At 38.0% G+C, this 23,816-nt stretch overlaps 1 protein-coding gene across 3 annotated transcripts in view; it reads right to left on the bottom strand.

Moving 5' to 3' along the window:
• Window positions 1–23,816, bottom strand: part of rgs3a (regulator of G protein signaling 3a) — a 121,173-nt gene that overhangs the window by 72,934 nt on the left and 24,423 nt on the right. For 2 of the 3 annotated variants that reach the window (XM_088434414.1, XM_088434413.1), the window contains 8 exons: window positions 11,424–11,505; window positions 10,132–10,237; window positions 8,430–8,868; window positions 7,440–7,479; window positions 6,366–6,685; window positions 6,215–6,292; window positions 5,588–5,699; window positions 2,568–2,611 (listed from right to left, as the gene is read on the bottom strand). In XM_088434414.1, the coding sequence (XP_088290540.1) occupies window positions 2,568–2,611; window positions 5,588–5,699; window positions 6,215–6,292; window positions 6,366–6,685; window positions 7,440–7,479; window positions 8,430–8,868; window positions 10,132–10,237; window positions 11,424–11,505 (1,221 nt within the window). Of the gene's footprint in view, window positions 1–2,567; window positions 2,612–5,587; window positions 5,700–6,214; window positions 6,293–6,365; window positions 6,686–7,439; window positions 7,480–8,429; window positions 8,869–10,131; window positions 10,238–11,423; window positions 11,506–17,212; window positions 17,676–23,816 lie in introns of those variants that run through there. The other variant, XM_088434412.1, reaches the window with a different exon arrangement.

Below are 23,816 nucleotides of genomic sequence, written 5' to 3'. Positions count from 1 at the left end.
CAAATGACGTGGTGGGCCGGATTTTGACAGGTGTTTGACACTCGTGATTTAGTACTTGAAGGTTTTGATGTCATTGATTAAACAAAGTAATTGCCTATGCAACGTTTTCCACAGGAATCCCTACAAGTCTTGAGGATACATTATGTATTGTATTCTGCACTAATGTAATTCTTGGGTAAAGCCACAAATAATGAAAGTAAAAAAAAATGCTCAAGTAGAACCTTTTAAAGCAATATTTTTTGTCTTGTGAAAAAAAAATCTAATTAAAACTGATTCTTAGGAACTAGTTGTAGTTTTGCTGTTTTCAACTTGGCCAGGTCTCTCTTGAATTAAAAGTTTTTTTTTTAAATCTCAGTGGGACCAACCTACTTAAAAAGGTTTAACCAATAAAGAAAATACATTGCTTGTAACCCTCAACTTTTGTTAGAGTGCACTTTAAAACTATTTGTGGTTGTAGACAACCATGGCAAAAAGCAAAGTCTATTCAACCTTAATACATATTAATCGGAAGTAATGACAGTTTTAAGTGCATGTAGCATAAATATTGTATAAATAGTGACTGCAAAGCTCATTTCCATCTACCAATATGATCGTCTTGACAGCCATTAGGATCGCTACAATGGCATGTTAAGTAGAAAAGTGCAGCTGCGAGCTAAAACCTCATCGAATCTTTTTGCAGCTGTGGAAAAACACGTTTAAAAAATGTATAACCATGATTTTGAGTAAAGCTTAAGTTTAGGAGGACATTCCAGAGACGACGCTCCAATTCCACATTGTTACGTTAACACTTCTAATCGAATTTTGTGTCGGGCCCATTCCAGTTCTCCCATGCTGCCCTACGTAAGACCTTGCTATTTATAACCTCTTTCCTAATTGGACAGAGTGAAAGCTATGTAGCCACTTCCTTCCTCTTTTTCCTGCCAGGGACGGATAGCAAGACTCTTTTTGTTCCGTCTGGAATCCAAGCACCTACCCCCCCCCCCCCCCCCCCCCCCCCAAAAAAAAAAAAAAAAAAGCAGAGGGAGGTTTTAAAACATTCATAAGCTGCTAATGAGGCTGTGCAGCATATTTCGTAGTGTAGGTGTATGCTGCAGTAGGAGTTGCAGATAGTTATTGCAATAAAGAGCTTTTCCAGAGACTTTTTTTCAGTCAGGGAATTCAATGTGCTCAGTTTGATGAAAAAAAATGCTTGCAATAGATTACCTACAACTGATGAGAACTCAATCAAACTTATATTACTTATTTACTTATTTCTCTCTCTAAACAAACACAAACACACACACACACACACACACACACACACACACACACACACATATATATATATATATATATATATATATATATATATATATATATATATATATATATATATATATATATATACACAATGTATATTATCTTTTTTTTGTTTTATGTGATGATTTGTTTTTTATTGATTTGTTTTAACTGATGAGAACTCAATCAAACTTATATTACTTATTTACTTATTTCTCTCTCTAAACAAACACAAACACACACACACACACACACACATATGTATATATATATATATATATATATATATATATATATATATATATATATATATATATATATACACACAATGTATATTATCGTTTTTTGTTTTATGTGTTTTGGTTCTTGTAAAGTATTTGCTAACAGTCTCTAACCTTTTGTTGACGAGCATAGAAATGAATAAAAACAAATGATTAAAATTCCAATTCACCATTATGCCTAATATAGTGACTGTAATTAGCAGGAACACTGTGTGCGCGACTGTGTGTGTGCGTGTCTGTGTCTCTTGTAAACAAGCAGGTCTTATCTTGTGTTCTACAGCATGGGATGCTAATGAAACATTGTAACCAGGCTACAAAAAAAAAAAAAAAAAGGAAAACAGTACAGTTAAGAAAATGGATGAATGGGACGGTATGCATTTCTTTATTTCACTATTTCTTGTTTTCAAGCACTTTTCTTGTGGTGTTCTTGCTCTCCAAAAATTGTCCATCTCCATGTCATGTATACCATGTGGACGTTCTATTCTATTCTATTCTATTCTATTCTATTCTATTCTATTCTATTCTATTCTATGTTGCCAGCATCCTCTCACCTACTCAATACCAGCACTGCTATGACCGCCTTGTTTCTTCAATTGTTTTTAATTTGACCACTACTACTATCTTTTGATTGTTTAGAATTTTGCAACCAAGATATGGAACCACTTGTCATACCCACTGCTAAATCACTGCTTCTAGGAATTGGAATATCAAAGGTACGGAACCCACTAGAAAATGTCTAGTTTTCTTTAAACAATGACTATGACGACTTCTTGACTTTTCTCCTGACATACTTTGTTTGACTTCTTTTTGACATACCTTGCAGATGTTTTGAATGTGACAGCGACACAAGCGGAAACTGCATTTTCATTAGAGCTCTTTGCTAATCTGCGTGTCTTGCCAATAATGTGATTAAGGGCCAAGTCTATTGGCTCGGCGTCGGCACACAGAATCACAAATACACATATACATGCATGCACATACACACACCCTAGCAAATAAGGGTCTTACCTCGGTCATGTGAATAAGATAGAATCGGAGTTCTTCAGCATAATCTGAGGAAAAAACAGAAAACAAAACCTTAATCCTGCCTCATCTATATGATTATGACTAGAAATAACATATAATAATTTACATAATCATGGCCTAGAGAAACAAATAAAGGCATCCCGAGAAATAAATGAAGTCAAGCAAGTTTTGGACTTAACGCAGATGAGTAAATAAACACTCTCTATGACGAAGTAATGAAGTTCTAATTTTGCACAAATATTTGTAAGGAAAATAAAAAAAAAAGCCTCGTCTCAAATCATTTATTTTTTTTAAATATATGATTGGCAGTTGTATAAATATACACCACTTCCCTGCCTTGGACGACATGATGAAAAAAAATAAAGAAATAAAAGGTAGACCTTGCCTTAAACAGGTATTTGTCAGCAGAAAAAATAAAAACGTCCACTCCGATAATTCAATTTGAATGAGCGCCTGGTTGTGTAGTAAATACACAACCCAAAGCCCTATATAGAGAAATAAAGAAAAAGATTGTTCCACCCATGCCGGATCACTTCAGACAGAAATGCAAGCCGCCTTTCAGTTAAATTAATTCAGATATGCGCCTGCTATTGCCTGTAGTATGTAAATAGAAGTCAAGTATGATAATAACCAGCAGAGGACGCTATTGGATATATTTCCAAAGCGGCTTTGCGAAATGAGATGTGTCTCAAATTGTTTGATCGGCTAAAAAAAGCTAAATGGCTTCACCAGAGAGGAACGATATTATAAACTCCTCAACAATTATAATTATTTAGTGTACTCCAGGCTAAAAATCTTTTGTCATATTAACAATGTCAAAAAAAAAAATCTTTAACAGCTGATCGTTTCAGCTATATGGTTGTGCCTAACCTCGAAGTTTCCCACGCTCTTAAAAAGTTTAAGCATGATGCAGACAGGAACACCGGACAGCTGTTGTATTGAACTTGTGCTGCCTGGATTTTTTTTTTTTTTTGTGCAAGTACACGCGACAATAACACAAACACACACCATAAATACACTCTCAAAGTTGAAACAAACAATCCCCCACTGGCGCCTCTTTCCTGACTGAGAATGCAGAAGCAAGAGGGGAAAAAAAAAAAACAATGACAGGCAGACAGCAGGGCGGTGTGACAGTCCGCTCATGACAACACACAGATATACACAGATATACAATACACAGATGGCCTCAGATTGTGTGACAAGTGACTGTGGTGACCTCCAATTTACATATTTTTTATTTTGCTATCATGCATACTCGAAAATAAAATACGTCTGGACAAATAATTGTATTCATCGCATTTTAATTTAAGACACCATGCATCAGATTGGTTCGTTTTTTATTTTAGATCTGACAATGTTTTCAGGGTTCTTTTTCTAATAACATTTGTAAACAACATAAATATAACATATTACGCACAACAAACTCTATTTATTGAATCAGATTTTATTTCAAGTTTATTTAATGATTTAATTTCAACCAACTTTGTTTTTACAATTGACATAACTATTTTTCATTGTATCATCAATCAAAAAATAGTGTTTTACTTTCATTTAGCATTAGTGGCTTTTCATTTGAAAAATTAACCCAAAAATAATTCAATGTTTTAAACAACATTTGACTTCATTTTTTCCCCCACAACATTCAGTAGTCAATTTTGCATCGTTTTACACATTTGAAACGTTTCTGATTGCCAGTGAATCGATTCAACTTTCAATCCCACGTTCTTGCGTTTCCTTTAAGTTCAGAGATTCAATTCCACTTACTTATTCATATAATTTTTCAAGTATTTGTCAAAAGTAGTACTAAAATGTCTTACTAAACAAATTAAGTAATCAATTACCTCAGGTAAATAAAGTAAATAAAGTAATCAATTACTTTAATTTGTAGTTCAAAAATATCTATCTATCTATCTATCTATCTATCTATCTATCTATCTATCTATCTATCTATCTATCTATCTATCTATCTATCTATCTATCTATCTATCTATCTATCTATCTATCTATCTATCATCCATCCATCCATCCATCCATCCATCTAAATAGCTAAATAGTTATAGCTCTAATCTATCTACAGTATATCTTTGGGATCGAATGAGTTAAGGTGCTGCGGTGCCACTTAGCCTGGATGATTACCATGCACCAAATATTTTGGACAGTGTGACAATGCTAATGAGGATTAGTGACAAAGTCAAAACAATAAACAACGTACAGCACAAAGAAACACAATGGTGTCCAATATTATTGCTGTGTCCCGCTTGGGAAAAACAAAAAAGGCGGAGAAGCTAAACGTACATTATTGGCCACCCTGCATGTCTATACTAAAGACAAATATTTAGAGTGAGTGAGTCATGAGTCATGACATGAAGCTGTCATTGGCTGCAGCCAAGTAACGGAGTGCGCTGGCGCAGGAGATGACTGTTTACTGGGGACGGGAATGAAAAGACAAAGCAGCAGGAACTCAGCAGGGATGTGGTTGCCTAAATATCCTCAGGTCAATGAAGCGTTTATAGCCAATTGTAGTGTTTTGCTCGGGCCTCAAACACACTTTGATAAATAAAGTAATAAATAGAGGCTTTATAAGAAAGGAGTTAGCCCAAACATTTTCTGCTGCATTATATGCTCAAAGCGCTAGTTTAAAAACAGAAATTTGATTAATAATTCATTTGTGGACAATGAATTTACTAGCAAAAACGTACTGTCTCAGGGGTGGCCATTTTGCCATTTGCTGCCTGAGTAACTGTAATGTCATTTTCAATGGACAGCAAGTGTCAATATGGCTGCCCCTTAGTTGGATAAAAATGAGTGGCTTTTCCTGCTTAATTTATATTCCACAAAGGCTATATTAATTTATGTTTTGACTTGTGAGGCTGCATAGACGACATTATTGTCAAGAACATTTTTGACATGACTTCCCCTTTAATATCCACATGGATGCTTGTGTATATTTTTTTGGGAAGTATGACTATACTTACAAAATTATGGTATTATTTTATACATACCGTCCTGTAGTCGGAGGTGTCGTAGGTACAAAGGACTCTGAAGGACGTTACACTTGCCGGGCTCATCTTCTCTTGTGACCAACATCAAGTCTGTGTAGACGAACACCGTAACCTGCAACGGAGAATGCATGATGATTTTTTTTCTTTTTTTCATCCTTATTTTTTTTTTTTTGTTCCACAATGAGAACACATGTGGCAAATCATCCTGAGATGGATTATTTTATACAATGAATTGGATTATTTTATACAATTTATGATATTCATTATTGTATTATTGTAAAGGGCTATTTTTTTTGCCTAAATCATATTCCTCAAATCCTATTGAACTAGTGTGGCTGCATAGTATACTATGTGTAAGAGACTATTTTTTTTGCTGTGACTTCCCCTTTAAAATGTTTTTTTTTCTTAGCATTTAGGTTTTTTGTGTTGTAATAAACACACTTTTTTGTGTACAAAACGAACAACACTTTTCCAGACTATTGTTCTAAAATATAATAAATGTTTTTCTTATTTTCACAAAAAAATTGTGCAATTTTCAATGGTAATTTAATTATCTAAAAAAAAAAAAACTCACATTTTTTAGGGGTAAAAAAAAAAAAAAAAAAAATCTCGGTAAGGATTACTGACCTTGAGGGAGTGATGCTTGCTCTCATGTAAGATCATTTCCTCTGTTAAAATGAGAGCTCGACTGCACAGGTCCAGAGGCTACTTTCACACAAAGGTTTGTCATTTTAAATTCATAAAAGGAAATGAACATTTCGGCCAATAACGGACTCACCTGAACAAAGATGGGGAAGATGAGGATTTTGGGCGCCACTGAGACATATCCATAGTTACCATGAGGGAGATGAGAGCGAACGATGGTGCAGTTTTGGTAGTTGGCGATGTTAGCACTCTGCTGCTGGTAGTTGGGCACGGCGGTAGCAACGGAAGAGGTTTTTGACGTCTTGCCGTTGTTGGAGCGACGCAGGAAGCCAGTGCGGCTGGAGAAAGGACCGCCTCCGCTTGAGGCGGGATTAAACGTTCCAATGCCACCAGCGGAACCAGCGGCCTGGTTTTGAGCCCCAGAGGTCTGCCGCGTGGGGTACAACCTACTGGCTGAAAGATAAAAAACAAAAAAAAATTATAGTGAGATTTTCAAATTTAATTTCATTGTTCATTCAACATTTGCGGTAAAAATAATGATGGGTCAAAAAAGGACTGATACAATATTTGGGTCAATTTGACCCAACTTTTTGGGTTGTTTTAAATCAGAGGTGCCCAAATTATGGCCTGAGCGCCATTTGCTGCCCGTCATCCATATTTTTGCAGATCATAGCATACACTCAAAACACATTTTGACATGTCTTGCAGTGCTCTATAAAAAAAAATAAAAAAAGGTTTGATGGTTGACAGCATTAGACAGATGTGATTGTGACCATGTTTAATGAAGTCTAAAAAAATAAATAAATAAATAGAATGTGGCCCTCTTTATTTTTCTGTATAGAGCACTCAAAGGAAAAAAGTTTGGACATCATATTTCACACAAAACAAGCTGTTTAAGGGGTTGTTTTGAACAAAATGAGCCATTTGTTTCTTTGTGTGTGCGTGGTTGTTTTGTGCAAAACAAAACCAGAAAGTTCAGTCAAATCAGGTCGGTCAAAATTAAGTTTGATGTGACGAAACAATTGTAAAAATATCATTCAGAAATTAAACATAAATAAATAAATAATATTCCAATCCCAGTGACCAAATCAAACACTGAACAATTTCTCTAGTGTGGTATACCGACAAGTGTTTGGAAAAGTTCACTTGAGAACTAATGTATAAAATTAAATAAAAAAAACAAGAAAATTATTTAAAAATGTCTTACCTAAAGTTCCCTGATGGTCCTGATAAACCGGTCTCAAGATCTGAAAACAGAAAAACTGCTATGTTACTCTCATTTTCCACTAAGATCCAATCAATGTAGGGTTTGGGCATGACAATTTGTAAACGACGTGTAAATGACGTGTAAATGCTGTCATGTCGACACTTTGCAAAGAGATAACATGATAGCATTGTTTTTGAATTTCCAGGAGTTCTTTCAAGGTAAATTTAGCCTGCGCATGTAGACAATGGTATCACTTAAATGATTCATTCGTGGTATTGTGCAATGAATCTATTAGTGTTGTACTCTGATTGTGGTTCAGTCTTAACGTCTGAATCATCTCCTCTTTCACTTGAATCAAAGATGAAATCTCGCTCGCACTTATTTTCACATGCAATCAAAAAAGCTCCATGAGACACAGGGGGGTGTTTGATGGTATAAACTAGCCAACATCTCTATATGTATTGTACAGCCAGAAAAATAAAGGTTAAGCCTGTTAGTCAGTTGCTCTCAAACAAATGTGTTAGTAATGTGTAATTACACTGTTGGAAACTAAGGAACTCATTTCAGTCTTTGCTTTGACAACAAGTTTGCTTTATTGATGCAACCACTAGATGCAACAATCGGTGTACAGAGTTTGGAAAAATCCCCTTGTGTCATCCAAGAACTTTTGCATTCAACATGGTCAAAACCAAGAGGATACCTTTGCCATAAATGATGCAATTAATAAACATATGCTTCGTTTACCAGATGTCTTTGTATGGGCGGACATAAAGATGGCGGACTAAGTGCTTTATTGTAGTCTGAATGCACTTCCTCTGTTCACAATAAAAGGAACAATGAAGGAAGCCCTTGTGTAAAGTCACTCTATCAATTAGCGCCGGGGATGAAGGGTAAGGAGACGTATCTAGCATGAGCCATCATGTGACCATGGTGAGGATGAGGAGGACGGAGGAGATGATGAAGATGCAGCCCACCACCAGTCTGCGGTACCTGGCTTCCGGGGTTGAAGGGGGCCAGGATGATGTAGTTGTCCCCGTTGGACGCCTTCACCCTGGTTCCCTTCAGCGTGGCCGTGTGAGGGTGCTGGAGGTGCCGGGGTTTGCCGTCCAGCTCTTCGGCCGAACCGCCCTGGCCGCCCCACCTCAGGGTGCCCGCCCCTAAGCCCCCGCCGCCGCCCGTGACGTTGTCCGAACCGTTGACCAGAAGCCTGCGGGCGGCGGTGGCGCGGTGGTGGGCCGGCAGCGGCGGCACGGCCGGCGGGGTTCGACCGGCGCCCAAGTCCGGGGCGCGCCTGCGGGTGGGCGGCGAGGGCGACTCGTAGTTGGGGGCGGACTGCTTGTAGGAGGGTCGGTGGATGAGACCCTCAAAGTTGGGCTTGGCCGAGGGGCCGCTGCGCCACACCACAACGGTGATCTCATTTGCGCTGTTTCTGCGATCACACCACAAGACTGGGTCATCATTTATCGGAGATTGTCTAATCATACCGATTGCAACTAATGATTATCTCATTACTTCATTCAATGTTTGCCTGGTTAAGATGTATTTTTGATATATCTTCCTTGGACCTAGCCTGTTCATTTGTGTCCACTTTGTGTCCATTTTGGGTCAGGAAGACAGCAAATCTAATTGCATCCCATCAAAAAAACATGAGACAGCCTTGGAAACGTCAAGATGTCTTCAAGTGAGCACACCAGAACTTAGTAAGGTAGCTCTAACAAGTCATAAGATAAAGAACAAAAACAAATGTCTACAATAGCAGACACAAATGAATGGACTCCGTCTCAGGAGGAATGTACTTTGTCTTTGAAAGTAATAAATGATCTTTGGCATCAATAACCTTCAATGAAAAACAAAGTGATAATCAATTAATCTGTCAATTAATTGAAACCGATTTTTGACTTGCAGAGAACTAGCCTGTTCGTTTTTGTCCACAGTTGTGTCCATTTTGTCTCAGGAAGATAGCAAAGCTAAATGGATGCCACTTAAAAACGTGAGACATCATTTGAAAGCGCAAGATGTCCTCGACTGAGCCAAATGATTGGGTTAGCTCCAATGAGTCAAATACTGTATACATAGACCTAAAGTAGGTACATATGAACAGACTGGAAGGATCTAGATTGGTCTTTGACATCTTGTAGTGAGAATGGCTTGTCTTAATTGTGGCACTGAAAGAGATTTTAAAAAAAAGATTAAAAAAAAAAAACAGGCCATTATTTCAGATAAACCGTGGAATAACATAAGCAACAAAGATGCAATTAATGGTTGGTTCATCACCATTCAGAAAATAATAAAAGTGTAGCTAAAGTTTTATTTTTATTCAACACAAAGATCTGTCTGTTTATGAAGGACTTGCAAAGAAAGAAGAATATTTATTGAAAAGAAATGACAATTCTGAAGATTTCGATCATTTTAAATTGAATCTCAAAATGATTGATTATAAACAATGGTTCTATAACATACCGATTCACTGTTTATTCATCAATAGTTTGCTAGAGCTCTAAATCCAAATATTAGGCCTAATTTAAACCCTTATAAATCTGGACTTTTTTCATTTTCAATGTTGATGACCAGGACAAAAGGACAAGCATGATTTAAAAAATTAATACTAATAATAATAATCTTAAAAAAAAAAAAAAGTCTACTAATTGACAAGGCCATTATCCCTTCAAAACAAGATGGCGGGTGGTCTTACCTGATAGCATGTGCCAAATCAGCACATTTCCACTGCTCCACGGGCTGACCATTAAGCTGCAGGAGCGTATCCAGCTGCTGTAGACCCGCCTGCTCGGCGGGGCCTCCTGTCACAGGAACACAACAAAGACACGTCAATCAAGGTACGATTACAGAGCATGTGTTTTTTGTTTTTTTTCCCCCCAAGCTCGTTTATTTGATTAGAGGAAAAAGTGATGAGAGCTCTCCCTATTAACGGCGACATCCCGCTGCTCGGCTTGATCCTCACAGTAATCCTCAAAGAGAAGAGATGAAAAACAGAATGCCCAAAGGTGACATTCAACTTTTATGATGGGGAATTATTTATGAGGCATCAAAAGTGGATCAATAAATGGGCAAAGGGTGCAATAAGGTGAAAGAGGCCATTCAAATGCAGTCAAGTCAGTGAAAAATCGCAAATTGCTCATCACTTATAATAATCTTATTATACATGAACACACATCTATGGTTAGTCTTTTTTATGCCACCAATTCAAAGTTAACAAGGGTAACAAAATGCCACATATTCATGGTAGCAAATTCAGTAGGCGGGGGACACCCGGAACTGCTTGCCAGCTAATTGCAGTGATACCAATTTGTGGCAAGCAAATGCATCAGTGATGCATCAGTGCATTTGTCACCTGTGGGTGTGTCAGCAGTGGGTGCGACTGTGTGTGCAGTACATCACATGCCTACCAAAGGACAGCAAAATGTGACATCCTGGATGCCCAAAACATTTTTTGATCATTGGAATCTCTCTGTTGTATTAAACAGCCAACATAAGCCACATCAGGATTTAAAGTGGAAGTCAAATCAAATAGTTTCTCAATAATAATAACATATACGCGCCCTTGCTAATCTAAACATGGCATTCTGATTAATAATGCAATTGTCCAATGTGAATGAAGCCAAAAAAATCCACCTGTTTTTATTGCTTTCTTTCTGTCGACTGAAAATGACATCACAGTGCCAATGGCTCAGCCTGTGAATGTCATATGACCAAACCCAGAAAACAGGTCAACCGTGACTGTCGTTACTCTAATTTTTGGGGATTCTGATGTCATTTTCAGTCAACAGCAAAGGACAAAATGGCCGCTCCTTGAGTTGGATGAAAACGTCTAGATTGCTCGTGCAAATGCAATGTAAGGGGGTATAGAACGTATTATTGTTACAAAACTGCTTGACTTGACTTTCACTTTAACATTGTAACTCATGCCAGGATATATGTCAAACTGATTTATCTTGTTTCAGAGCTTTCTTAAAAGAACCTTCTTGCCTGGATCAACAGCTTGCACCCTCACAGGCGAATCAGAGCAGATGGTGAATCCGTACCCATCCTTTCCTCGAAGGATGGTCACCTTCAACACAAAGACGCAAACAGAAAGAGATCATTATTCTGACATGGGAAGACCTTATTTCTTGCTGTCAAGAGATAAAAAGAAATAGCTGCACCTGATTATAACAAAAGAACAAAATCTGACCAGAAAATCTAGTTTTGTCATGTATAAGCCACACTAAAACAAACTAAAAAAACACATGTTGTCACATTAGATATTTTATGCAGAAAGGTAGTATATGGGAGATTTTAACATTGTTGTTTTTATTGAAGTCTTTTTCAAACTGCCTTGCTAAAGCAAGATTGTGTCTTCGCGGCTCAACATGCTTGCATGTTTAGAAATATGCGAGGCACCAATATATATTCAACATCACGCCAACACAGTCGGATTGTTAGAAAAATGCACCGAAACAACAGTAACACGCCTGACTGAAAACAACCATGTTATTGGGTGCTATCATCTTCCTCTTCACCCTCTGCACTAAATATTTGTTTTAAATAACATTAAAATAAAAACTACTTTGTGTCTGTGATTGACTTGCTCTCCAATTTAGCATGGGAAACAGCTTTACTATGGTTCACTAGATTAGTTTTTGTTGCTGTCATTAGCTGTGGCTGCAGGTGCAGCTGGGTGCTTTACGTTTACAGTATGTGTTGGGCTGAACTTGAGCGGCTTCTGTATGACAGTCTGCCTTTAGCAAAATGACGTTATGGCAATTTTTTAAAGTTAAATTTACTATTCATTGGACCAACAGCCCTTACATGCGCTGCCATTTTTTTTTTTATGTCTGCCTTCTGCCCTCTCACCCACAACAGATATCTATTAGTAATGTCAAACATAATGACAGCCAATCAGTGTCCAAAGTACATAAATCAGATTAAAATTTAACACACAAACAAATATTGTTTTAACTATGATTGGAATTAATGCACTGCAATTATTATGTTAATCTAAAAGCCGTAGTCTCATCATTACACAACAACTAGCCGGAAGACATAAAACAGTCCTGGCAAGCTAACCAGCTCCCTACCAAGAGAATTAAGAAGATTTTTTTTTTTTTTTTTAAGTTCGCTTCCTATGCGAACTGTCTTGCCTGCAGTTTTCCTGAGGAAGCCAATTAGCTGAGCTGGTGAAAAAATAACTCCCAGAGACGGAAGACTGAGTTTCTTTGTTCATGGATTGGCGGAGGAATGCCTTGCACTGTCAGGCATCCCCAGGTAGCAACGACCAATTATACATAAAATGCAAAGCCCTCAGAAAAGACAGACGGATGAAAATTCTTTGATTGAAAATACTAACAACAACGTGCCAAGAAATACAAGCTTCTTTATGTATCATTTTCATTCATGATGTGTAAGATTTTGCAATTAATTTACAATGAAAGCTAATGGACACATAAAAGGTAGTGTAAAGTGCTGGGCAAGTATCCTGGAGGCAAACATTGTTGTTTTGATTAAAAATAATACTTAGAGTGAACATTTTCTCATAGAAACAACAATGGCATGATTTTCCAAGATCAACTTTTCATCCTTCAAAACACTCCTGTCATGTAAACTAACCGAAAATCAACTATCTTTAACTATTCTACAAGAGGAACAAAACTTCCAAACACCTACACCTGCCTAAAAGTTCAAACCCCTAATGCAAAAAGACCGAGGTAGCGTGAGTTTTTTGTAGTCCGAGGCTGCTGTGTCTTCTCTTCTGATGTCAAACTTGCGATTTATCAGCTGATGGCATGCTGCGCATCGGGGCTTCAGGCGGCTTCTTTTCTTGTCCACAATGTGTTGTTTCAACTGACTGGAGGTACTGTGACAGATTTACCCTCGGGTGGAGTGAGGAAAGGAAACGCCCAGAGATCCCACGAAATTCCATGAAATAAATGGCTTTTTTCCAAGTAAGTCTTCATCCAATTCTAAACCTTTCCACCCAGTTCAGCCACAATTGGGTATCTAGTTTTTCCTCAATCCTATTAATTATTAGTAACACCTAGGGTAAAAATGGCATTATATAAAGAGTGAAGCTATACGAATTAGTGTTAACTGTTCAAATTATACAAAGCCAACAAACCAATTGGTTATCAAATTAAATTCTATGATCTAGTTCACGGGTGTTAAACTCAAGGGCCAGGGGCCAAATCTATTTTAAGTGGCCCGTGAAAAGCTAATTATGACTTTAGGATTCTGACTAAGATGCCGAATTTCTAAGTTGTTTTCAATTTAAAAATATTTTGCGGAAGCAACAAGCATTCTTTTGAACAGCTTTTGCTGCCATCTGATTTCAAAACTAAGTGTGCCGATCATATGTAAAATTGATTTGACTTCCAATAGAAGCTAGAAGTAAAATTTGGCCCACGATTAAAACCTGTTTGACACCGCTGATTTAGTTGAATTTAAAACAACTCAATTAATGTGTCGCGTATACAACAATCAATTTTGCCACGGCATCCAAAGTCTGTTCAAAATTACGGAGAGTTGTTACGCGCTAAGAGGCGAAGTTTTTTTTTTTTTTTTTTTTTTTTTATAAAAACAAAGATGAGAACAAACAATAAGCAAATGTGTGTTTCAGTAAAAGGTGTTCAACTACGGAATTATTATGAGAAAGAATTGAAAAAGTTGGATTTATAATATAAAATATTCACGTATATTAATAAAACAATGCTACATAAGTTTAGAACTCCTTCCTACTCCTTTGAACATAAAATTGCATTTAATATGTATTGATCCTTGCTTCAGTTTTAAATTAAATAAATTAATCAAATAATCAAGAGATCCATTCGCAGAAACAACTACGTAAACCATACATGTGCTGCAAAATGTAGCCTTGATGGAAGTATCCAGGGGCCCTAAAGCTTGCAATGACCCTAAAACGTCAGACAGAATTGCAAATTCATGAGAAAGACGACAAAGAGATGGGTGAGTAAAAGGCCAAATTATTGTGACGCAGCGATGACGGATAATCCCTACCTGACTGACAGAAGTGGGTCGTTTTGAAGTGTCTCAAATGAGAACAAGATCAAAAAAATAAATAGCTTAAAAATGCTCCAAATGTAACTAGAGATGGCATGAGAAAGATACAAATGAGATACGTTGGTATTAAGATGGAACAACGGCAGCTAAGGTAGGGAAAAAAGTGCTTCCGAGGTCGTTACAGAAGGCCAAAATCAAGTTCCTAATTGTTAGAGGGGGAAAAATGAACACAAATGTATTTGTTTAGTATTTCATTAGAATTGTCTCATTCATTTTTTTAATTATTTGAAAAGAGGACGCTTGATACTACTACGACATATTTTCGAAGGGAGTAGTTTTATTTTTTTCTTTAGTCCCATGATTGTGCATTTTGCTTCTTTACAGAATTCTGAATTTGCTGCCAGCCATTCTTAAGCATTTTGACATTTTCGTTTTTCCTTGTGTTGGGAATACGGACATTGTGTATATTTGCTAAGCAAATGCACAGGTGAGCTTTTGTGTTTTCTTTTCTTTTCTGTGATTGACTACTGAGGTTTTTTTTTTGTTTTTTTTTTTTTGGTATTCAGTACTCAACTAATGCACTGTCGTGTCTTGGCCAATGCGTGGCGTTGTTTTCCTATTTAGGGCTTTGCGTTCTTGGGCAATATGCTACGTTACACTGAAATACTGTACTGTTTTATTGATTGCTCTTTCTTAACGGACAAAACATTTTTGACATGTATTTATTTATTTCTTTCATAGTGACGAATGTTATTCATTTTGGAAAACATATGATTGTACCATTTGCAGTGCTGTTCTATGAGTGAAGATAATATGACTGTTATGAAGACAAGCTGTCTTGTGTTTATGTCCACAGAGTAAATAAATCCTGGAAAGCAATCATTGAAGGTTTTTCTTAACCTTAGACGCGCATCTGTTACACGAAAACTTGCAACCTTGAATGACTTTTTACCTTTGTCAAAACTCTGAAATGTTTGCTTCTCAGGGGGATAAACGCTTAGTTGACATTTCAACTCAGTGGCAGCGAATAGGTTACGGCCGTTAACACTGAAAAAAATATATACTCTTGGCCACTGCGCTGCAGTGCATTAAAAAGGGGAGGGGGAAGCAATAATAATCTCGCAAACCGATAAGAAACTGAGCTAATGCTACATTTTCTCCCAGTGTTCATTTAAAATGTATGAAAGCAAGAGGATAAATATTTCAGCAAAATGGACATCGAGGATATGAATGGACTCAAACCATTGGTTTGAACGCTTCCTTTACATGAGAAAGACATTCCCACATGTGCTTAAGTATGTGTTCATGCATGAGTTCCGGAGCGTTCCCCTTTTTAGCTTTCACGCCCCAGTGCGCCGCCTCTCAGAGTGCCGGCCGCACGGAGAAAAACCGCCGCTAATTGCAATACACCGCTTGTCTTAATCGTGCCAGCGTCACGCATGTACTGTTTGCTTGTTAATGTATGTTGTGAGTTGGACGTCACACAACACAGATGCACACACATCTCCTTGTCAACTAGTCATTTTCTTCTTCCTCTTGGAAGGACAATATTATCTGGGTCAGTATGTTCAGTGACTGGAGTTAACACACATGCACGCACAACGAACTAGTGTCTTTCTGTATTTTGGTCATGAGAGGTTTTTTTGGGCTGAATAAGAGTTGTTATAGAAACTAATCAACAACTATTATGTCTGAGTATGTGCTTGTATGAACCACTATTATAGTCAGTTTACAGTATCAATTCTGTTATTTATAAATTTGGTAAAACTAAATTGGATTAAAGATCAGATTGGATTGTAAAACAACCTCAAAAAAAAGAGTCTGTTTTTATTATATGCTACATTACACTATAATTGATTACTTTAGTTACTTAAGGGGACAATGAGTAAGATTTACATTGTTTTTTACTCAAAAGGAATAAATTGATTATACTTTTCAAAAACTTGCAAAGAAAAGTGTTCTTAACGACCAACAGTGCATTTTAAATATAATCATAGGTCTCATTATCATTAAAGTATATTCCATGGGGGTGGCACTCCTCTGGCGGCTGCTATGTCTGTTATAGCTATGGACAATGGTAAATGCAGCACCTCCTGCTGTCCATAATGAAAAATGGTCTATATCTTACACATTGTCCCTTTAAATATTATTGTAACTACCAAGGAATGAATGTCTGAACTTCAAAAACTAAACTATGTCTTTGGTATTGAAGGAGTTAGCTTTTTAACCACTGAAAATGCCAAAGTATCCCTTGAACATTTTTTGTTTTACTTTCAGCAAATTGGTGAGGAAGTCATACCTATCACCCCACACTTCACTACATAATGAGATGGGATTGTCTCTCGGACGGAAAATTAGGCGTCGCTGACTTCAATCAGAACCGAGACAAAAAAAAAAAAAAACGCTGAAATTAAGCTCAATGTGTTTAGAACTACAATGAGGTTATCAATATACTGGAAACACTCTCAGTATAACGCAAGGTACCAATGATAAAACACTGCAAACTACAGTAATAATTTAATATGTATCCATTCATTTTCTTCAATGGTCTTTGGGACCAGAGAGCCCACTGTAGACAAAATAAGAAAATGACATCTGGAACAATGATCCAAGCCCAGAACTGCGACAGAGACAAGTTAACCACTCCACTGTCACACTAATAATCACATTATTAAATAGATGGATTTTTGATGATGATTTTATATTGAACTTGTACCACGAGGCTCTCTATTTGGATCTCTTCCGTTTTGATCTGCACACACCTGTGGTAGCCTACATCCAATGCAGAGGTGACATAAGCCGTGAATGGTGTGCATCACGCCCCCTCCTCCTCTTCCGCCCGCCGTCCCGTTCAAGTCGGCGGAGAGCACGCACACGCTACGGCGCTGGCTCTCTGGTCGCCCGGCGCCCTTGCAGCCCGAGTACCTCCACAGCCGCCTCTGCGCGGCTGAGTGCGTGCGGGCAGGACATGGCACTTCCTCCTCCTCTTGGGGGGACTTGAGCGTGTTGTGGATCATCTCGGCCTCAACTGACTGGCAATTTCTTGGTGAAGGAAATATCAAATCCCTCAAAGGTTTGTCACTCCATGTGCTGATCTATGTTCCATTTATGATCGCTGGTAATGATGTCATCAAAGTTGCAAAGTTTCTTTACTTTCTTCTTCTTGTAGCAGATTGGTGGTGTGTGGCCGGCGAGGCGGAGGCGAAACTGGCGCTCGGGCCACAGTGTCGCTGCTGGCAGTGACGCTCATGGGAACTCTTCAAGAGCAGAAGAATAGGAGGAAGTTCCTCCCACCGACACCATCAGCACCGAACCCCCCATTAACGCACTCATACACACACATATACACACATGGACCAATGCATACCTCGCTAACCTCCATGGCCCGCATAGATTTGCGTGTCTGCCCGCGATAAGGCCCGTTTGCTTCCTGTGCCCGCACTATGAGCTTCTCGTAGGTGCTGCAGATCACTTTTGCAGACACACACAGCTGTAATGTGTTTGAGCAACAAGTGTGTGAATGAGATCAAATCTTTTTTTTATGGGGCCGAATTGCAAGCAAGCAACACTTGTGGGCAAAAAGATTGTGACGCAAGTGAGTACACGCTTCCCTCGACCTCTATCCAGACTTGTTTGTTATGTTTTCACCTTCCATATTTCCTCCGCTTTTCCTTTCAAGCCCCCACCCCCTCCCCTGCCGACCACACTGTGCGGAAATTCGCAGCGCTCCGAATCACGCACAATCGCTCCTCCTCTGACCGTTATCCAAACACCGCTTATATTTTTGTTTTTAATATCGCCACCCATGGGAAAATTGTGGTCATCCGACATCATCAAGAACATCGAGAAATATTGGCATTTACTGTAAAGGAGGAAGGATCTCTAACAAGGCTAATTAACTCATTTGTTGGTATGTTTAAACATTTTCTCAATTGGAAATAATAAAAACAGAAAAATATGTTGCAGGGTTGTTATAACAAAATGATATCAATTGAAAAGTGGTCTTTTTTTTAATCACATTAACAAACAAAATTGATATAAAATACTGTGATGTAAAATACTACTAATAAAAATACTGATATTTTCAAGTTGTATTTTTTAATAATTGTTAAGTACATTTTAAAATTTATACTAGGCATTATTTACTTTTTGGAGCCCACCACCGCTCAGTAAAAAGCGGGTGCTAAAAAATGATAACCAACCACATATCGGTCAAAATATGGACCAACCAATCCAATCTATTTAAACAGCTTGTTTATTTACTATAAAATTGACGCCTGCTATTTATGGGAGATTGAGACCAGTCCGGCGCACAGAAAAAAAAATTGACTTCAATTAACGCCCAGTGAAATGAATTGAGAAAAGTAACAATTTTATCTGAAGATTTCCTCTCAAAATGCCTATAAACATACAACAAACAGAAAACGGTGAGGACTAAAAATAATTTAAGAATATTGTAAAGAAAAGAAAGCAGTTCTGATCACATTTGTCATCATTTAAAAAATATTTTCAAATTATTTTGCAGATTCAATGATGATATTGATCTGTATGTAAATTATGACATTACAATCGATCACTAATTTAGCAGGAAATGTAAAATACCTGCTGATCCGATCCAGCATATCAGATCTGTGTAAACTCTAGTTTCCATCGTTTTATGTTCATGATTTGTTTTCTTCCTATTTAAGTAAGAAAGTGACTGCTTTAGTCATAATAAAATGACACAAATAAAAGAGGGGTGCCATTTTGAATCCCGGTGGACTGTCCCATTCACATGGCAGAGTGAAAACAAATTCCTCAATCTGTGCCACCGTTAGTGGAAACGGTTCTTTGAACTTTGTTTCACCCTTCTACTAAAGGTTTATGTCCGATTTTCGCACATACAAGACAGCAACCGGTGTAAGCAGGCACCAATCCATTTAATTAAAGGTTTGTATCTTTTCATGTCTACTGTTGGCATTGGCCATCTTGTTGAATAAAACACTGACAGAGAAGGAACAGAAAAAGGGAGAGCGTTGCCTAAGTCTGTAAAGCGCTAATAAAGAGGCCGCGGAGGGCCCATTTTGCTAACATCCCCTCATAGCGGAGGTAATGGCAGCTTTTGCCTGTTTGCTTTTTTGAAAGGGAGCTAGGGTTACCACGTCAAGCGCACAAAAAACACTTTTGTCTCGCTTTCACGCGGCGCTGTTCACCTCTAAATGGGCAGAAGGACGGATTAGAAGACGGGAAGAAAAGCATGTCTCGGGGAGAGGAGATTGAAATGCTTGTCTGCCGGCCAGATGAGGCCAATCTGGTCTTTAGTGGTGTGGGTTCGCGCTCTCTCTGACATAAAAACAAAAAAAAAGTAGCTATCAAAGGAGGAGGCGCCCTTACATGAATTCAAAATCCACACGGTAGTTCCAACACTTTGAAGGTCGCATTCTTCCAAACGAGAAGGATGTGAGACAACCGTCCAAGCGGCATGGATTGCCAAAAACCCAGAAACATTTGTTTTCAGATAATAATGGAAAACGGACAAATAAAGTCTAAAGATGGGATGCACAATGGCTGAGTGATTAATCTGCCTCACAGTTTTGCAGTTCAAATTCCTGTTGTGGTTCAAGCCAAAGCCCACCACATCTCACACACTAAGTCACACACTGGGCAATGCTCAAGGATCCCAAAATATAGAAGATGATGAATCAGAAGTCCATGCATGCAGTTAGGTTGACAGCTGAACAGCATTAATAATTTTACACCTGTAAGCTAATTTATTTGTAAAACATTCTTAAAAGTTTCTTTCACGACGTTTTAAACATGTTATGGAAATGTGATAATGTATTTACGCAACATTTTTCAGTGTTTATCTATGTTACATTTCCATGACAAATATTAAATTAAAAAAAAATAAAATTAATAATTGAAAATATTTGTCAAAAAAAAAGTACCAAATATTTCGTAAAAACACTTAATTTCCTCAAAAATCAACAGCGTGCCCTATGATCCGGTGTGCCTTCTTTGTGCTCTGAATGGACAAAAATATCACAGTTGTGCAAATTAGAAAACCCTCCGCTTTACTGACTGTTGGCCATTTTCCACTCACACAAGGACGTGAGGGAAGAAACATACAAACAATGCATAAGCTAGCAGCAAGCAACTCGATCACCCTGAGAACCTTACGTAATACTGTACGTACAAAGACGTGAAGTCGTGTCTAGCAGAAGTCATAGTCATACGAATGATGAAACACGCATGTCGTACTCAAACATGAATACGAAGTGTGAAAGACGCGTACGTCTTTTGACAGCGACGGATCCGAATGGTGAAACACACATACGTCTTTTTCACAGCGATCTTTCTCCACATATGACCCTCAATTTAATACTAAAAGAATGCACATATTTCCGGGTACATGCATTTGACAAGAATTCATCACCCACAATCAATCACTAACGAACTGCATACACGTAATTGGTCAGTTGATTGAATTTGACTGCTTCTGTTATAACACGCATACCTGCACTCTCAAGGCACTGACATCGGCACTGTCATTTTGAGTCTTTGTCAAGGACAGAAAAAGACAGGAGGGCAATTCTCTCTTTTAAATGTTGACCTAATATCCCCGCGGTTCTCTAAAAGGAAACTAAACACACATTATTTGTGCGCATTAGAAAATTGTCTAAAAGTTTAAAAGAATAAGCACACAAGATGTGCACCATCAACAGACTCAAAACGATCTTGGTCCGTCGGGGGATATCCAAGGTCCCGCTTCGCAGCCTGCCTCGCCCTTCGCTCTGATACATGGCCAACAGACAGATGTGTCAGAGCCATTACCACAGTGACAGATCAGGAGGTAATGCTAGCCGACAAGCAAAGTAATACAGAGAGACGCGGCAATGGCTGATAATACCCATGATGCCTCTGCTGCTTCGATGAACTGGGAGGATCGTGTTGGGACACTGTGCCAAAATTCTTGAAAAATCCAATTGAAAAACAGAATGAATTTGGGATATGTGTGAAAATGAATATTTGAAAGGATTCAATTTTATACCTGAAGCTGGAACTAACAGTTTTAATTGGATTGTTTCCTTATATTGTAGTATTGCGGGCATTATTTGTCAATTGCTGTTTACAGTCCACTTGCATTGGGGTCCAATGTGGGCAGTAAGATGCCAGATCCAGCAGATTTTTATAAATGCATTACTGGGGTGAGTTATATCATTAATATACAACAGCTAATGTTTAATTAACTCTAATAATTATGAAGTAAGGGACTACTCAACATTTGTTTTACAGTATTAATGTGCTCTGTTCTGGTAGGGGATCGTCAAGACTTCAAACTTCAGCAATGGATATTGAGTACTCCAAGAGGTATTTTAAAACCTTTTTGGATTCATTTAGTGTGAAACAGAGGTGCATCAGCTCATGTTTTGTTCATTGCCCCGTGGAACAGACATTTGGAGGCGAGGAGTAATTTTGAATCTTAGTATACCATCACCTCTAAGGGAGCAAGAGGAGAGGTAATTTGAGTATACAAGTGCATAGGTAATGAGTATGCAGGACACTATTTTTATAAAAAAGTGGGCACAAGAAAGTGTGTGGTGTGCAAATTTTGGAGGGGGGGGGGGGGGGGGGCTTCTTTTAGATGTCAGCATGTGATTAGAATTAAATATATTACACTACAACGGCCAACAGGGTGGAAGGCAATCAACGTTTTTTTTTATTATTTTTATAAATCGATTGAATGCACAAAACGCATCACATTAGAGAATCAAATTAATGAATATAGTCGTAAGGTTGAAAGAACAACCTTGTGATTTTTATGGAGCACATCAGGGGCCATCAACAGCAAAATCTCAAGTGCGCAAAACCCACAATGAGCCTTGGGTAAATCCCTGAAAACGTAAGTGTCATCAAAATAAAAGAAGCATGCGCTCAAGGTAACCCTAAAGGATGGTGAGGATGTAAGGAGGATAAAAGACAAAGTAACTGAGCATAAAAAAAGACTAAAGATTAAAAAGGCTTTCAATTCACACTTTAAACCAGCCATTGGATTTTAGTTTCCCCTCCCTCCAGTCTCCTGTGAGACCGTCCCGACAAAAACGCCACAATCATCTGTTGCTCTGATCCTCGAGATATGAGAAGGCAAATGAGGGAAGTCACCATAAGCAAGTAAGCCAGATGCTAGTTGCTGCCAGGGTTGAACTAATCCACGTTAAAAAAATAAATGTTCTAGTTTTCATACAGAACAAGAATTCCAAATACAGTATTACAAAAAGACGACCAGTTGGATTAGTGTGTCCAATGTAATCAACAACAATACGGTGGCCCAAAAGGTTTAAAATTCAACTCCAGCTCTGGTAACGGCATCCACACACCAATAAACCTCTAACCTGCATTGTATCCTTCCCAACTGTCAGTCTGGAAAACATGCCACTCAATCTACCACTCACAATGCACTGCATTAGTTGTACGCCTGATCGTAGATAGAATTCAAAAAGCAAAAGAGGCCATGGCTATCTCCTGTAACGTTTTTACTGTTGAAAATGGCTAAAAAGTAAAGCATCATGCTTATGATTTGTTAATTGGATTATTTAACGCAAAATGAACTGGGTTCCGAACACATGAAAGCATTCACTGCTATTGATGTCAAAAGATTTCAAACATCTATTTAACTGGGCTGACATTGAATGAGCTAATTATTCTTCCTGTTACCAGTTTCGGTGGTATACCTTAATATCAAAGTCAGGACATACATAATTCTTTAACTGGCCATTTGGTGGAAAAACCTCTAACTCATTCGCTGCCATTGATAACTATGGACGTCATCCAGTTTTAGTGACAGCAAATTCGTTAATTACTCTACCCGTCGCTAGAAGTCTCTGGCATTTATCAAAGAATGAAAATGCAAGTAACTAAATAATACTTCCATGACCTAATCGGCCATTTTGCGGAAAAAAACATTCGTCTCATTCACTGTCTTTGACGTTCATTTTTACTGGGATGGCAGTGAATGAGGTAAGACAGTGCTTATTGAATATAAGCCCAGTCAGGCTCTGAGTTCTTCAGACTCTGATCAGTTAGAGAAGCCCAGCTGGTTTCAAAGCAAACATGGTAAAGCAGCATTTGGCTGTTAAGCTGCATGCAAATTAAATACGATGCTCAGAACCAGTCAGAACCAGGAAATCACTAACTGAAAAGTAATGAAGTCATAATTACCGTAAATATTTGTATATGAAAAATATAGGTAGTTGAGTGTATGGTCTTGTGCCATGTGACCACATAACTAGCAAGCTGTGTGTACACTATAAATGCCATATTTTGGGACAGATAAAATTTGGCATCTAGAGTGCGGCAGGAAGGGACGTCTTTTTTTTTTTTAAATCC

Source organism: Hippichthys cyanospilos, chromosome 15 (assembly GCF_059441005.1).
Source record: "Hippichthys cyanospilos isolate Australia breed blue-spotted pipefish chromosome 15, RoL_Hcya_1.0, whole genome shotgun sequence".
In the NCBI taxonomy this organism is placed as follows: Eukaryota; Metazoa; Chordata; class Actinopteri; order Syngnathiformes; family Syngnathidae; genus Hippichthys; species Hippichthys cyanospilos.
This window is presented reverse-complemented; position numbering and strand designations above follow the sequence as displayed.